This window comes from Pollicipes pollicipes, unplaced genomic scaffold (assembly GCF_011947565.3).
Source record: "Pollicipes pollicipes isolate AB1234 unplaced genomic scaffold, Ppol_2.1 Scaffold_6138;HRSCAF=7277_pilon_pilon_pilon, whole genome shotgun sequence".
In the NCBI taxonomy this organism is placed as follows: Eukaryota; Metazoa; Arthropoda; class Thecostraca; order Pollicipedomorpha; family Pollicipedidae; genus Pollicipes; species Pollicipes pollicipes.
This window is the reverse complement of record NW_023596818.1, coordinates 15,171,406-15,189,341: the sequence shown is the minus strand read 5'-3', so window position 1 is coordinate 15,189,341 and position 17,936 is coordinate 15,171,406. Positions and strand designations below refer to the sequence as shown.

Genomic DNA, 17,936 nt, shown 5'->3' with positions numbered 1-17,936 from the left:
TGTGTAGGGTTTGAGTCACGCTTATTGAAAGTTCTGTGAGAGGTACATTAGCTGTATGGGTGTGGCTGTGATGGGGTCGACATCCTCTCTGTCGTTCAGTGAGCCAGTTGTTAGTGTTTGAGGCGAAGATAGATGCGTTTGAATACCATTGCCTTCCAAATAATTTGGACATGCATGGCAAAAACTGATGCGCCGGTAGTTTGTTGTCGGTCAGAACGTGATCGCTTGTTTGTTGAATATCTGTCAACATTTGAGTTAACACAAAGTTGGAAGTTCGATATATGCCTAACGGCGAAGACCTGTTGAATAATTTACTAATGGCTTAACGATAACAATGACAGCTTGTCCGTCCCGGTGGCTCAGTTGGTTAGAGCGCCTGCCTTCCGATGCACCCACCCGTGGCGGGGGTGGGTTCGAGTCGCTTTAGGACGCTCGCTATTTGCCCCTTGACAGGTATGGCCTGCGGTCGGTGGCAGCGGTCGCGCCTAAAGGTCAGTTGACGTCAGAGGGCAGGACGGACCGTGCCGAGCATTGCGGCGCGTAAAGCTTTCGCCACTAAATTCTGCCGTTGCCTGGAATTGCGCGATCGGATGGTGGGGGTCGGGGCTCGCACAACAAGCACTGCTTAGCGTGAGCTCTGATCCCGGAAATCCATCCATTCAAAGGGTTCTGATCAAATCTTAAAAAACAGGAAGTTTGAAATTTTGCAGGTAAGCTGTATAAATATTCAGCCTTATGCGGGGCCCAGATGCCAATGCTGAAGTGTAAGCACTTCATAGTCGTTCGCTGTTCCCAAATGACTTGAACCAAGGTGCTGGAGCTGTTTAGCATTTTCCATCTTTTCTTCATGTCCAATGCAGGGGTGGTACCCATGTTGAAAAGATAGCGTTTGCATTTTCTGTTCAATGAAAGTGATTCTACCGAACGTTTGTGGAGAGATGTTCATATAGATGGAATGATTGTTCAGACCAGCGTTCCCATCAGATCCTCAACTGGTGTCATGGCATTCGTGCTATCGGCACATTTGATCACGCAACGTTTCGACCCGTAACTCCATGTCTGTTTTGGAATGTTCTTAGCACTTAGCATATCATCTAAGCTGGCAACGTCCAAAGTCACGGCATCCAGACTTTATAACATCCAGTAATTACAGTGTCCGATTGATAAGCTTAAATTGGCATTGTCCTGCAACTTTTGAACGTCATGAGCGACGGATCTTATAAGCTTAAAATGTCATAATTTTGAATGTTGCTGGCTTGGGTGTTGTGATTCTCCTCTGTCCAGGAAGATTAGACAATTTTTGAATGTTGTGAGCGCTGGGTGCAGCGATTTTGAACGTATTGACTAATGGGCGTTATGAGCTCTGGATGTTCTAACACGCATCCGTTACGTGTATTTGAGGCTTTTTAGGTGCGCCGCGAAAAATACTGCCGGCGTGCTGCTAAGTTTTGCAGGGAGTGACCGATGTGACTCATGGCTGTGCAATGGCCACATTTCGTAGCACGTTATCCGCATTTTACGTCCATTTTTACGGAAACAATACCTTAATAAAGTTTACTCTTGCTTGGTACCCAATTTGCTCCATTCATCGCTTATGGATAAGACATTACTAATAGCCATATTGCCCCTAGAATAATCAGGAGAATGGAGAGATGGATATATTGATAATTCGGCTGCATGCCTTTATGAAAACGAATATCAGTAATCAGTTCCACCAGACGTTATGAGCTCTTGATGTTTTGAAACGCATTCGCTACGTGCATTCGCATTACTGATACACGCTATTGGTATTTGTTTCGATAAGAGATAAATTGTGGCCGAAATATCGATCCATCTGTCCCTCCATTTTCCTGGTAATTCTATCAGAAATAATGCTATAAGTACCCTGTTGTTATGAATATATTTATGCACAACGTTTCTTGCAAATGCACTTGGCAACTTTTGCATTGCTTTATTATCTGACTGTCCAATTTGTAATTGTATTTTTAATTGATTCAAAATTATACAGGTATACGCAGGTAAGCATTGGTACATAGGTAAGCTTACGTGCATACGTTTTGATATAAATCGCATGCTTTTTTGTTTTTGTTTTTTTGTTGCTTCTCGCTACTATGCTGATAGCTTATTCTTGGCGTAATCGACATTAATCTCAAAATTGCAAGATATCGTTTGAGTGAAATCAGCTCCCGTAATATTTAAAAGGATATGATTCGGAATTTCATATGGCGTGTTGATTGAAGCACCGGTGAGCTTGCCCAAAACTTTTCAAGAAATTATTTGTCCGACCTTACAGAGGCCGAATGGGCCACCACTTGTTTTTTTCATTACAATAACTCTGGGCCATGCAAAGCAAAAACTCAATTTTCAAGTATTCCACTACAGCCCTCCAGTCTACGTTGAGTAAAAAAAAAACGCCTGGCCATCTTAAACGTCATCCTGTCATCATGCCTTAATGTTCCAGAAGTGACCCAAAATAGCGCTGGAAATGTACCCATTTTTTGTTAACGCATCTGTGTCACGTTCACAATGTTTCATGGTTAATGCGGTCTGGCCATATACCCTAGAAAACGCGCAATGGGATCATGGTGACTTAATCAGAACCACATATATTCCAAGGTCATGTCAAAAGGACGTCAAAAGAATGACCTGTAGTAGCTTGGATCCTCATCATCGCTGTTTTCTAAAGACGTTTCGTAGCCAATCGGACGTGGGCTCAGGCGACACACCCAACATCCTTTCAGTCACATTTATTGACCGTGTCGCCCATAAACATCAATTCCAAAAACGTCATGCTAGGCTTGTCGGTCTCTTCAACGACTGCATGCGGCAACAAAACAAAACGTCGCTTTCCTATCAAGCGCGTTCATTTGGGGGAGGTCTGGTTCACATTGATAAACGAAACTCATCACCGCGTAACTCGATGATAGACTTGAGAAAACCTAAAGTATCAAACATCGTTGACAGCACATAAACGGTATTTGCGTCTAACCTTACTTGAGAAAATACAACGCGCTGGGAGTTGAGCCTGTCCAATTCGTGGGTACCCACGGATGTGACACGACCCACGTTCTCGGCTGTGAAATAAATCCCCTACATTCATCATTACGCTGCATCGTGAGCAGGATAACGCTCCCATCAACACCTTCAGACACCGCGCAATCGGTGAACGACCGGCCACGTAGCTCTCTCGCGCGGGTGCAGCTGTCACGCAGACCAGAGCTCGACATCATTTGACACCCAGCACACTTATTTCCATAACATGGGCTCAAACAGTAGAACAAGCAAGCACACAGCGGCAGTAACGAAGGATACCTCATGACCATCCAAAATCCGATTACCAGTTCCGTATTTCTTTCAAAAATAACGATTTCTTGCATCGTTCAATTTACGCTTCTCATGATGCCTCGTGCAAAGGCTGCTCGCCGTGTGCTTCAACCGAAATGTTAAATCACATCGATCATCTTGTTGACTACGGCCGGAAATAGAGGCTAAACATCGGAAGCTGTAGCCATATGCAGTTGACGTGTATGCATTATCAATTATATGAATGCTGCAGAGGTATTGGACAGATTTTCACGCTATCCCCTGCGCAGGTTTTGCTCTCCCTCCCCCTCCCTTCCCCCCCCCCCCCCCCACACCCCGGTGGCTTTTTGCTTGTTCCCGTGGCAAATACTTCCAGCGAGCATTTGGAATATTTTTCTTTATGAAAGCGTTGCGTCAGGATCTTAACGCAAAAGATTCATCACATGTGGCACCCGGCTTCTACTTCCTCAGTGATTTTTACGGGTTTAAAATGACTAGAGGGTGCCAAATAAATGAAATCATGATCCTATAATCTATTACCCTTCCAGGAGCAGACTTGTGCATGGTGACATAATATTGATTGGTGGACAACAGCGGGTGGCAAGTATTTCAGCAGCTTCGATAACTTTATTCAGAAAAGCATAATTCAAACGTCTCCCGATCGACAGATGCAAGATTTGACAGTTTTGTCCCAGCAACTTCCTTATACTTTTAAGCTTTCTCGGCACAAATGGGGCCTTACGCGGCACTGGCGACTGCAGCCTGTGTTCACCCGATTCTGTATTTTAAGGGGCTGGCGAAGAAAAAGTGCCAGCTGATCCTCATTCTCTTAAGGCTGTCGCATCCACGGTCAACTGCAATGTATGGCTTATGTTCTAGGACAATCGTAAAATTTCTATGCTCGGACAAGTCTGTACCGAAAACATGGCAATCCAACTATGGATTTTCCTGCAAGTATTTGTGAAAAATAGCTAAAAACTACTTCGACAGGTCAGCGTCTTGATAATCACACCCAAGTGTACGCCGTCACAGTAGTTTCAATCCTCTGTTCAAGTAGCTTCTGTTCAAATAGAAAAGGTCGTCAAAGAGGCGAAGGTCGTCAAATCAGCCAGCTTAGACTGGGGACTTTGAGAACAAAGCAAAGTCTCGCCCAAGCGCCTCAAAACACCTTCTGTTTTGCCTGGAGGATACCACAATCTACCAGTGTGTCAGTGATCATCGAGGGCTCTGAATATTTGGTACTGGCATGGTACCAACAACGCGGCTGCCACAGCGGCGTACACTGTCCACCATTTATCCCGTGTCGTCCAGTGTTCCCTCAGGGAACCGCTCACAGTAACTCAACGAAGACGACAAACAGGGCGGGAAGACTGACTGATATTGTGCGAAGTTCCATGGCCACGTCGGCCTGCGCATACCTACATAGTGCAACAAATTTTCCGCTTGGCGAAGTCGCTTCGGCTCACGAACCAAAGCCATCCTCCGCTCTAAACAACCTTTCAACGCCGGTGTCTCCGCGAAGCCACCATCAGCTGTGTCAACGTAGGGACGCGTTATTTGCAGAGGATCTTCTTAATCACCGACGGGTTGCCCTTCTTCTTCTTGCTGCCGCTGACCTTCGTGCTGTTCTCTCGTTCCATCTTCTCCTTCCGCTTTTTAGTGTCGTTGTGGCGACCCACCAACCAGAACGTCTCCATCTTCGGCTTGTTCTGCGAATGAGTTCGTTGATCACCCAGCAGCCCCAATGACAAGAACAAGCCGCTGATGCAATAGCAGACATGTGAACAGGTGCCTACTTAGATGACGCTTGCATGGCACGTTCTCCTGGTGCCCAGGCGCCGGAAGCCACACAGTCCAACGTATTTGCGTGTAACACGCTTCGGACAACTTGGCTGTTCTTTGGTAGCTCGGTGAGGCGATCTAGACCAGGCCCAACGTAAGAAGCACGTACTCGACCCTGCAGCCTCACCTGTGCATTTCACCGGGGGGACGCCAAATCCTGACAGAATGGGCAGAATGGGTAGGGGGCCTGGTACCTACCCTGTGCACGTCCACCTCTCCACGTGGCACCACGATGAAGCCTCCCTGCGTGGGCTCCAACATGCTGCGGGTCGCGCTTGAGATGTGGATCTTGAACGCTGAAACGCAGGCGTGCTGGTGAGCCCCGTGGTTGCCAGCCGCGTAGTCGCTGCTGCAGGACTCAGATATGCGACGTAGAATCAATTAAGTCATTTGGATCGCGTTAGGCGCACGCTTGGGGTGAATTCCTATGGCCGGTAAGCGAGGTGACATCGATGGCGTCGCTTGGATCGCGTCAGGCTTACACTTGGAGTAAAGTCATATGGCCGGTAAGCGAGGTGGCATCGATGACGTCATTTGGATCGCGTCAGGTGCGCGCTTGGGGTAAGAAGAGACAATGCCCGGGGCGAACGACGCTTGAATCGCGCCCGAAACAGGCAGAACTGATCCATTATGTACCCCTTCCACTTCGCTAACTGCCAAGTGGAGGTCAGCTGCAAGGTTCAAGTACAGTGTCCATCACTCGCTGCACAAACTTGTGCACTCAGACTCCCACGGTGTCCGGTCATGCCTTACTATCGCTGATGCCACCATCTACCCAGCCGGCAGTGCGATGACTCACGTTGGCCTGTGTACTCCAGACGTGAGGCGGTTGACACGGTGTCGCCAAACAGGCAGTAGCGCGGCATCTTAGTGCCGACCACACCAGCCACCACCGGGCCCGTATGGATTCCGATCCTGACGGCAGACCCTGACGTCATGACAGCACTCGACCCTTAGTGCCGACCACACCAGCCACCACCGGGCCCGTATGGACTCCGATCCTGATGACAGACCCTGACGTCATGACAACACCCGACCCTTAGTGCCGACCACACCAGCCACCACCCGGCCCGTATGGACTCCGATCCTGATGGCAGACCCTGACGTCATGACAGCACCCGAAGCCCGTCTGATTCGTCACATAAAATGAAAGCAATGTTTAGGCTCTTAGCAGCGAGTTCCAGGAAGAGAAATGCCAACGTTTGCTTCAGCGCACGGTGGAGAGTTAAGATAATGATTTGAAAAGTGCAATAGCCAACAGTCTCACGGTACATTGGAATGGAAGGAAAACGGGGCTTGAGTTGTCACGCATTGCTTTTATCTTTTTCACTAAACCATGAGACGTTCGGTTATTGCTCTCTTCACAATCAAAACTTCAATAAGTCGTTATGGGAATGAATGATGTCCGTAAAGCAGAGGTGACTAGTCCGTATGAATGCGTGACGGACGTACCGCTGCTGTAAGTTAATAGCCATTGCAAGGCGTTGCGCTATCAACTAGCAAAACGTTGCACTCTCAACGTTTCTCTGACCTCTGATGTACTGACCTTTTGTCTGCCTAGCAAACTTTTCACTGCCTGCCTTTGCGCCTAATTTCTCGAAGAAAGCGGTCCAGACTGCCGATAAGAAAACCTGAACTATCCTTTACAACTGGGTTACTATACCACCAGTAACTGGTCATCATATTAGAGCTGTCTCGAAGCAGAGGACATGCCTGATCTTGAGCTTCTCCCCGGGCATGTGCGGGATGACGAAGTTCTCTGTGCCCGTCAGCAGGTCCAGGGCCATGTGGGCCACCTCCGCCGCGTGATTCGTGTCTGCAGCACATGATCGATATTACAGTGTGATTTGCGTCTAACATGACACCTGCAGTCTTCTGAACAATGGCCAAGTTGGGCATGGGTGACGCCGGAGTTCAGTGCCTTTTGCCCGTTTACACAAAGGAGCTGCGCGCACCAGGATATGGTCGCGCCATCCTATGAAAGCTTTGGTCGCATATCGATCATACATATCAACACGGGATGTGAAATTCAGGCCACTGACTGTGGTGGGCATATGAGGTATGTGTCCGAATCGCCGACACAACGGGTGCATTAACCCAGATTTACACGTTGCCGCACATTGCCTGTAAACATTTCTACTGCGAAAATGCTGAAAAGCAAGACATTCATCTGCCTAGCGCGTCTTTGACTGGTGCCCAATTCATCACTTTTGCCTGGTTTTTGCCTTTTGCTATGGTTAGACCTTAGGCTTGCAAAATCTAACCATAACGTTACCCTGTAGGGCACAATCATGCTGCGGTATGGGGATAAGCTGGGTGTCCGGACAAAAGCGCGTTTCTGGGTTTACCCACCGGGCCGTCTCATGTGCAGTCCACTGGCGACCATGTACGCGTCGCCGACGGTGTCGATTTTATACACGTCATAACAGTCAATCTGTGAGTCGTACATCTTATAGATGACGTTGAGCAGCGAGATCACCTGGCAACAGCGTGGTTCATTAATACTCAACACGTCACATCGCACTCAACACATCACTTGCAGACCGAAGTATAATTTGACCACGTGACTTGATATGACGTCACTCGAATTCAAGAAACCACACCTAAAATAAACAGTTGGTTGACCTTCTGATGCATTTGCTCTCTGTACTCTTCACGGTTCCGAAATTGCATGATGTACGGCAAAATGTATTTTGTGCGCAGCGCCATGACTTGGTATTTTTACATCATTGACGAGCTACAAGCCAGCGTGAACGACATCCTTTAAAACCAAATCCTTGGGATATCGATCGCTGCTTCGTTCATCATAAAATGATGATTGCGAATACTGAAATGTGGGCTAAGAAGGCTCGCATTGGGTCGTGTGTGAGAAAATATAGCAGTGCCTACAGCTATGTTGTAACTTTGACTATGACGACAACTTGATTCGTCATGTATTTTTTTTAGATGCTTAATGGGATGAACAAAATTTTTGCCTCCAGCCCCCATCCCCACCCCCACCCACCTCTCCAAAAAACGACCCACTATGGCAGCCTGGAAGAGCATTGCGTTCACGAACGATACAAAGACTGCAATTCGTCTTAACAAAGAGTCCTACATTATAGTCCACAAGTCGCCACTTTTTACATCTAGCGACTGGCACAAGGTCAGAGGAAACAAGAGGCACCTGCAGCGGTGTGCTCTCAGCGGCGAGCTCGTAGAAGCCGATGATGTCGCTGAAGTACACCGTCACCGACTCGTGCACCTCCGTCGACACCTGGGTGAAGGGGTGGGGGCGATCAGCGCTCACGGCTACGGCGCCGACGCGGCCTTCAAGCTGCTATACTTGGTGCCGGTTTAGAGCGCAGAATAGCACCGATTTTCGCGAGAGCACGGCGCGGTGACATGCGTTTTGTAATGCGCATCTTGATGTATCACTCGGCATTGCGAAGAGGACTCTATGAGGCCCGATACATTCCAGCGAACCTGAACGACACTCTTGGCAGACTGCTGCTGTCACAGAGTTCCGAGGGTGCCTATGTATGGATGAATTCTTCGTATTGATTACATGCCTTTCAAATTATTAATAGTTTTTTTCTGTAGAACCATTAACTTTTTTCAGTGCTGCACGCATCAGTCGCCAAATACGACCGTTTGGATAGACAAAATACATTTTCTAAAATTTACTTAGATTTTCTCAAAGCCTGACAAACGTAACATTGTACTGCTGACCTGGACGGTTCCAAATCCGCTCTGGGATGCATCGGGCACAAAAGGGATTATGGGGATGGCAGAGGCTGACTTCATTAGCAGAGGCGACTGGACCTTATCACGCACACTCATAGCTATCCTGTCATCATCATCAAACGGGACGAGGATCGTCTATCAGAAGAAAAGCCAAATTATGTAAAATGAGGCGACAAAGATGGTCCACTATCAAGCTGTGTCGTTTAAATGATCTCCTTGACGCTCGGATCCCAATCAACAGATTCTGATCAATGTATATCAGCAGTGGCGAGGGTAAGTTCTACATGATCACCTGCTTCCTCTGCCTGAGCTGCTGAGCCACCGTCGGCGGCAACATTTGGTACAGCAGTTTGTCGGACCTCTTCTTCTCGTTGCTTAGCTCATGCGTCTTTTCCAGGAGTGTTTCCGAGAACGCCTGTGGAAAGAGCATGTGATTGCGGCTCGTAAACAGTGTTCCAATTTAATGAGTTTGGCCTCGGCCTGAACATAGATCCGCATTACTCACAGTCCACATCATACCAAATGCGAATATTTGCCACCTGGGTTTTCATGATAATGAAGATAAAATGAATAGTTGCTTGCCGATCACCATCACAAACATCCGAATAGCATGGTTAGGTGTTGAGTGAAAGCAGAACCTCACAGCTCGTGTGGCATCACTATGACCATCACGTGTTTTTGACGTGTTGACGTGCCTGTAGCGTCCTGGTGACCATGCGGACCAGGAGAATGATGATGGGGGAGATGAGCAGCACGATGACCAGCAGCGCCAGGCCCACCACCACCTCCGAGTTCAGCGCCCGCACGCCCTCCCGAATTGTGTTCTCCACCTCGTGCCTGGGGCAGAGTTGAGTTCAGTCACACTTGATCATGTCAAGCAGGTCGGAGGATGTTTTATGGCTCAGTGCTGTCAAATATAACGCATTCAAAGTCAATGAAAGATTGTCTGGGCGCCCTAAAAATGAATACGCCCTTAAACGCGTTTTACATGTTTAAGGGAAACTATTTTAAGTTCATTTTTGGCCACGGACCTTAGAAAACGATGACCAAAGTGTGACTTACGAAAAGGTGGCCAAGCGTGCTCAAACATTTAAACACATATCATTCCAAGCATATCAATTTCAAATCAACTTCCAATGCTTCATTATCATTTGCCTCCCTTTTGGCGTCTAGCCATATTGATTATCGGTGACCTTTTTATAACAATGGCTCATGTGTATTTATTCGCTGCATTTCTTGAAGTATCATGCTTGAAGAATCGGTAATTTGATGCAGCAGGTATACATTAACGATGACAGAGACAATAGCAAAGTCCGTTCCCATGTAGCGATCTGAAGAGCCCATCTAGGCTTCCTGTACGTAATTTCAGCACAGCTCGAGGTAGTTTTGACTGTTGCTGACCTTTCCTATGGCTGCGGCTGTGGAGCTGGTTAGGAGGCTTGCCATAGCAAGCTTACGCGGTGTTGCTCAGACATGTTGCGGTTAATATGAAATTCACAGCATACTTTCGCAGATAAGATAACTCTTTTCTTAGATGACGCTTGTCGGTGATACAAAGTGCGACGCATTGGACTGGGCGTGGGAATAACAACAATAGACACATGTGACGCAAGTTGATGTCGCAGTTTGGATTTATTTTATGAAAATAGTAAAACTGCGGATTAAGATGACTTGTTTTCATACTTTTCATGTAATCAAAGATTTGCAACGTAGTTGTTTGGATTTATTAACTGCTCTTGTTTTTTCTTTGTAAAAAAGGATATCGGTATTCGGAAGTGTTGAAATGTGTGACGATGCCAAATGTCGTCCGCGGTCAAGGAAAACGTTTCCGGAAAACTGCGGCAGGAAACGACGAACATTGTGAAATTTCCTTGCATCAAAGCCGATGTATTGCGTTTTGCGATGCAATGAAATACATAATTATCATGTTTGTGAAAACTGGACTTGTTTTTTTCTTTCTGGTGCTGACCTTTGGATAGTGAACATGTGAAATATATCGCGATTACTCATTTGACGTAACTAGTGTAAGGCTTTGCTAATTAAGTTCTGGGATACCTGGGTGAAGCTGTTAGTGACTCTGCACAAATATAGGCTCCGACAACCACCCAGGAATTAAGTATTCAGAACAACGTCTTACCGGATCTCGTACTGGATCGTCTTCAGGGCGTCGAGGTACCCTAGCATGGCATAAAAGTACTCCGTAGCTTTCTCAAAGTCGGGGTCAATCTTCTCTCGCAGCAAAATTTCGTGACGTCGTCGGGTGATGTTGGAGTACCAGGGGTACATACTCTGCAGCTGCACGTACCTGGGAAAGGGCAAACGACGCGATGCAGTACTGCCAGCGGGGAGGGGAGTTATCAGAAAGGGCGTGGATCTGCACTTACATTGCAATTCGAAAGCGTTGCGAGTGCAACTATTCGCTCATCGCATGTAATAAACCATTTAGTTCTGAATGCATACGCCTCCCTATGGATAAATGTGGGCAAATGGAAAACAAGTTTATATAAACTGAAATCGGAAAGGTGCAAATTTGTGCCGGGAATGATAACCGAAGAGACAGTTTTGTTCACACCGATTTCTGGTAGAACATGAACACGTTAGTATAGGACTTAATTTAAATACATAGACTTCATTTACCGTCAGGGAATCGTAAGCTCGTCACGAAGCGACCAGACGATTTCAGCATTCTGGCCGCCGAAAACATAGCCGTGTTCCACTCATGCTACCAAAGATCAGTCAACGACTAGAAAGCAATAATTCTTCTCAGGATCGCTCACCTATCTTCTCAGTTAGGTGACGTGACACGATGTAAAGATAATTTGGAAGGCATAACGATGTCCCCAGACACGATCCAAGCACGTTTTTGGGGGTCATTCATCCGTGGTTTAGGGGCAATTGGCCAGTTGTCATGCATGAAACCTTACTCCGGTGCGGCGAAAACTAGCGATCGCGCACTGCTTGAAGCGACATACCGATCTTTGATCCAGTATGCGAAGTTCTGACTGCTGTTGAGGAAGTCCTGTCCAAGCGCGTCGTTAGTAACAAACTCGATGTAGCTGCTCTGGTCCAGGTCGCCCCTGCCGAAGTACTGCTCGCCGAACACCATGCTGATGCCCAGATGCTCGATGGCACGGATCATGTTCTTGTAGGCGAGGAGCGGACGCCACACGCCGCTGGCGTCTTTCTCCTTGATCTCCCGAGTGAGCTGGCAGCAGCACACGCAAGTCACCCTCAGTCAAGGAGGCGTCAGGCGCTGAGTCATGATGGGAGCAAACACCAAGTCACCTACAGTGTGTGCAATATTAGGTGCTGAGAGCACCGCGTCCACACGGATGACACAAAAAAAGGCGTCAGCACAGGGAATGAATGGCCTGGGGTTCCCAACCTTAGCCGTCAACATTCGGTGCTTCTAACGGTCGACGTTTGCACTGACTGATTTTGTGCTCGCTGGCAACATCCTTCGTCAGGCACCAGGTGTAAACGCTCGCACTGATATATGTGGTGGGGAAGGTATCATGTCAATACCGTTCTGAGAGGACGTGATGCTATCTAACTGGTCATGAAATCGTCCGTTAGATTGTGAAAACTGGAAGTCAAGCTTAACGCGACGAGAAGTTTAATTCGACCTGCACACGAAATCTCCGGATTCGGAAGATACTAACGGGTACAAAACAGGCCTCCCCTCTCCCGATTTTTTTAACTCGCCTGATCCAGAAAGATATAATTGGCCCTGTTGTAGAACGCTATTCCGGCATCGATGGAGGGCGTGTCGAATTTCCTGATCTTGTCCCTGAAGTCGTCCAAGCGAATCCGGAACAGGAACTTGTTGAGGAATAGTTTGTCGTCGATCCGGAACTCCGGCCATTGCAAGTTGTCGATCAGCTGGTTGGTGTACTGGAAGTGCTCGGAGAGGTTCCGCCGGATCACGGAGCCGTTGGTGAAGAGGAAGAAGGCGATCTCGGCGCGCTCAGACTGCAGGGCTTCCGTGACGTTGCCCAGGTCGGTACTGATTTGCACCTGAAAATACGTATCTACTGCATCGTTTGACGTAGCGATCCATGCCTATTTAGTTTTGATGATGTCATTAAATGTTTTAATATGCAATTGATTTCATCTTCATTAATGCTTCCTTGGCGATTGCGATTATCGATCCATCGACTCAAGCCGCCAAGTATGAGCACTTAACAATCGATCCTCGGTGCACATCAGTTGCATGACTTCTAATTAGGTTAGGTTTGGTCTTAGCGCTATGTAATGCGAATACAGCATACCTTCCTCCTTACAAGGTGGTAAACAGCGTCTTAAGCCGCGACTGCTCACCTGTTCGATGGTCTTCTGCATGTCTGCCTGAGACTCCAGCACAGTGACCATGTTCACCACGTTCTGTATGATGAGCGCCATGATGGGGATGAAAGGCAGCAGCAGCATCTGGATCAGGTGGAGCTGCTTCCCCCGTCCTGTGGTGGGGTCCATGCCGCAGCAGCCCGTCTTAACCTGCCATAAAATTGAGTTGTTCAGCAAGCTCTTTGCAAGCAAGCCCAGCGAGCAGCGAGAACATAGGGCTGTCCAGACAGCTGTCGGGGAACTGGACTGACTCTGAGATCGGCAGCTCCTTTCGAAGATACAACGAACAAACGGTTGACTCTGACCCTCTTCACCCGTCTGCCATCAGCGTGGAGCTCACTGGCTACGGTCGGCTTTGTGTTTATTTTCTTCTTTTTTGGGGGGGAGGGGAACAAATGCTATACCCATAATACTTTCTTCTACACTTTTAACATCTGACCCAGTCGTTTGTTAGACACCTACGGCGGTTCGATGCCGTTGTCAGCTGTTAGCATGGAGCTTACCTGTTCCTTCCGCCCCCTGTCTGCCCGAGTACGGCTGGCGCAAGGGCGCATAGCAACATGGCAGTCTCTTTTACCAGCACCGAATCAGTGGATGTCAGCATCTTTCTCTAGCACAGGCTGTCTGTCTAATTGGGGGCCACCAGCTGGGACGAGTGTGGACCCAGGTGCGCACCTCGACCATCTTGGTGGAGTCCTCGCTGTCGATGGAGATGCCGGAGAGGCGGCGCGGGTTGGGCGGCAACTTCATCTCAAGCGCCTCACTCTCGGCCCGCTCCGACGTCTCCTTGGCCCCCTGTGACGATGTTGGCGGTGAGTGAGCTTAGAGACGTGAGTACAGTGCAATAGAAGAATGCGGCTGCCCTGCCCGTTTCGTAATTTCTTAAGAACTGGGTATTACCAAAGCAGTTCGCTATTTTTGTTCACCTGAGCGGGCAGAAGATTCTGACCAAACGTAGCCTAGGACCTCAGAAAATTCCGAACACACGCAATGCTATCATTTCTGCGCTTTGATTTCAGCCTACTATATGGACTAAAACGCTATTGTAATTGGCTTCCTGGGCTCGATCCGTTCAAGGCAACTGAAAACAATGGTTCGTTAGGACGTGATTGTATATATCACTGCAACATAATCAAACTTAGAACTCGCACATCCCCTATACACCACCAAAATACAGCCTCTCCATATCATACACATGGGAACAATAGCAAGGTGTTCAGGTCACAACGCAGGTCGAGAACGGGCCCAGATATTCGTCATTCCGGCCACACAAGACCAACGAGGACGGACAATGGCACAAGCAAACTGCGGGTCGGTGTGTGCGGTAGGTCACTCGTGCGCGGTGACAGACCATAAAGCTGCTCGAATTTGGTATTTAAGGGGTTCATTAGAAATATCAGCAGCCAAAGCAGCTACGTTTGTGTACCAACTGCATGGTGTCGGCGCACGCATCATCTGCGAATCGGCGACATATTTCAACCCCATCTAGTCCATAACGCCTCCAGATGTTGGTGTTGCTATTGTTGTCGTTGATGTTAATATCTTACTACATTTTTCGAGAAAATACCCAAGTGTAGACATTGACAATGGGCATGGCATGTTAAAAGAAAGTAGGCGGGTGGACGGGCTACTGATGGTGGCTTTACGACACATTCAGCATTTAACGCTCTATGCCACGTTTGCCTCTCACTCTGGGCGGACACCGCGGAGGGTCAAACCCTGTACCTCTAGTTTTCCAGATGCACAGCCCAACCACTGCGTCACCGAAACCCAACGAACTCATGAATCGCACAACAGTGGGCAATCACATCATAGGGTGTGGAGGTGTGCAAAAGCAAGACAGGTGGAGCTGCCTGAAAATATATTAATATCGCACCCCATGCAGTCTCAGGAGCGAGTGAATGTGATCACGCCTCAGTCGTGAGACACCTAGATAGTTATGGGCTAACTGCTGTTTCCTTATTTTTAAATCCATTCTGAGCAGTTTACATGAGTGGCTGTGGTTTCAAAGCACTTGCGAGGCAGGGCTTGTTTGGGTGTACACTCCATCCAGCACCCAAGTTTTGCCGGTCCAGTTCACCGCACAGTTTAGCACCCGGAGCTGTTGTCAGACGGGCTTCAGGACTGCGATTGGGTCTGCGTGCCGTGTAGCGCCGTGACCCGGCCACCTCGAGCATGGTCGGCCCTCTTCGGACTTTTGTCAGCTGGTCTTTCCATGTCGGTCTTGTCAAGCACTGTGTCCGTTAAGGGATTCGTAACCACGCCGCTGGTTTTTAGTCCAGCGCATTCCCTTCTCACCAGTGTCTCCCAACTTCTACATCCATTTTCCCCTCAGGATGCATCGAATTATGACCCCCGCGTCCGACAGCGAATCTCAGCTGGCACAAGCCACAAATATTCTTATCTCTTACTGTGAAAGCGACCATGTAAGCGGCTGATAAGCCAACAAGGGCATTGTTTTACACAACGATTACGTGCTGGCAACACAAGTCGAATCACACAATAGACATGTCGATATCGCACTCGCATCTGAACACACCAAGTCAGACGAAACACTGCCACTATTTGCATTGTGGCAAAAATGTACCATAATAGCGTATTTTTCGGCTTAGTGCTTGTGGCTAAACACTGTCAAGCCCCACGCCCCCCCCCCCCCCACCCCCCCCCCCCCTACTCGTTTGACACTGTCTCAAAACTTATCTTTCTTGACCCTGATCTGATTTGACCGAACTGCGATGCCCGTTCCCAAGATACCTGTAATTCAGCCGGGAGACCCTCTCCCTTCCCTACGGTTAGAACGCCTGTTCTGCACCACGGAGGTGGCCAGCAGACCACTTCTCATATTTTAGCTTGGTTGCTTGCATAAAGCTCTTGCTGTTCAGCAGACAGAAAATGTCGCCAAATGCCCACAGTACGGTCGTGACCGAACGAACAAGGAGACTTAAAGGAGCCAAAATCCAGGCTTGCCATGTGACAATAGCCATCATGGAAAAAGATTGCTCATTTAGCCAGCAGTATTTGGCAAGAAGCATGTAATAGGCAAACGACCTGCATTAGCATATCTTTTGGAAACACGGTTTGTTGCGCAATCCCTCTCAATTTTTGTATTCGATGCAGCCTGGTTAAAAGCTCATGTATGCACTATGCACGAAGTCACCCAATGAACAAAAATAGCGGTTCGCCGTCCTATTTCTTCGAAGCTCATTCCTGATTGGCCAGCGGCACAATACTCAACTGACTGACACATTGTAATCGGGCCTTGAGACCAGATGCAGACGTGAGGCCGAAAATCCCTCACAAAACTTAACTAGCCAAAGAATGAGAGAAGTTTGCATTGAAGCCATTTAAACTGAGATCAGCCGCATCATACGCCAGTCTATATATTTCATGAAGTGACGTCACGCCGCCATCACATGGTGTCGGATGTGCGAGCACGATCATAATTGTTCCTTTCCCTTCGCGATTTCCTCAGCAAGTCCTTGGATGACAGCTCCCTGCCATTTCTCAATATTCTTTTACCAAGTTTCCAGCATGCTTTACTGGTAGATTTGTTTTACTCTCTGTCCCCCACTCCCCGAACCCGAGTCCACAAGAAAGGCTTCGATTATTTCGGCTATGAGTAGAGTTGTTGACATTTGATAGCATAGCTGTAAGAACAGGGAAAAGAGGGTCAAGCTTTCCCCCTTTTTGGGAACGTTTGACATGAACACGGTAATGTTGCATGAAATGAAGCACCTTTAAAGTCAATATTGCCCGTCCCCCCTTAGTTTCCACGACATTTCTACTCCTCTGGCTGACGACGCACAAGTCACCACTGTTGGGGGCGCCCCTTACGAGGTATACCGCGACGCGAAAGACCACACTCAACACGTTCGGCACACTTTCATTTTGCATTGATCCTCTGCTCCTTGACACTGTCTGTTTTATCCACTAAATCCATTGGCATTCGCGATTTACTTCAGCAAGTCTTTTCTCATTTTTTCAATTAGCAAGATCATGGAATAACTGGTCGCACCTGTACTCGGTTAAAAGTTCAGTTATACAATTATAAAGCAGGTCTCCAGTGCCTGCCGCGCATGGATGAAACATGTGGGGATAATCGGGGTTTCTTTGATATTCGCGGCCCATTGTCTTGTGCGGCATCGATGGAGTTCACAAAAAAATATTCAAGGCGAGCGGTATACAAATATATCAAAAGGGTCATCCGTGTACGTCTACAAGTGTGTTGGTGCTCACCGAGCTTCATCTGAGCAAGCTTCATCGCAGCGTACCGGGCTACAGTCATGGCATGCCCCCATTCAGCCAACGTCCAGTACTACATTGCTTCATGATCCTTCGTCTGTCACAACGAAAGCTGAAACCGAACGTCCTCCTCAAATATCAAAAGTGGTCATCTCGAGATTACACCCAGCATCCGTCACCATCAGCGGGCGGTCCTCCAGCCGGCGCCCATCGCTCCGTCACCCCAGCCTTCGCTCAGACTCCACCTACCTCCTTGTCGTCGCCATCTTTGCTCTTCTTCTTGTTAGGCATGGCGCCGGGACGGAGCCGGCGGCGGCGACGCCGGGGTCCTTCACAGCCTTCTCCGACACTGCCCCTGCCGGCGTCTGGCCGGCGCCGCGCCGACCACCCCTTCGGAGCGCGGGAGACGGCCCCCCCCCTCCCCCCCCCCCCCCCATCTCACTGACCGCATCTTATTACCCCGCCTCAATTCCGTCTCA

At 48.3% G+C, this 17,936-nt stretch overlaps 1 protein-coding gene across 1 annotated transcript; it reads right to left on the bottom strand.

Annotated features, from left to right (window-relative positions):
* Positions 1-3,815: 3,815 nt before the first annotated feature.
* On the bottom strand, positions 3,816-17,806 carry LOC119105708 (uncharacterized). The gene is made up of 14 exons (XM_037229184.1): positions 17,707-17,806; positions 13,891-14,010; positions 13,192-13,365; positions 12,577-12,888; positions 11,844-12,076; positions 11,009-11,176; positions 9,567-9,708; positions 9,164-9,286; positions 8,312-8,401; positions 7,498-7,624; positions 6,859-6,961; positions 5,945-6,060; positions 5,344-5,441; positions 3,816-5,012 (listed from the first exon to the last, which is right to left on the bottom strand). The coding sequence occupies exons 1-14, from the start codon at positions 17,746-17,748 to the stop codon at positions 4,857-4,859; spliced, it is 2,004 nt and encodes a 667-aa protein (XP_037085079.1). The 5' UTR covers positions 17,749-17,806; the 3' UTR covers positions 3,816-4,856.
* Positions 17,807-17,936: the final 130 nt, after the last annotated feature.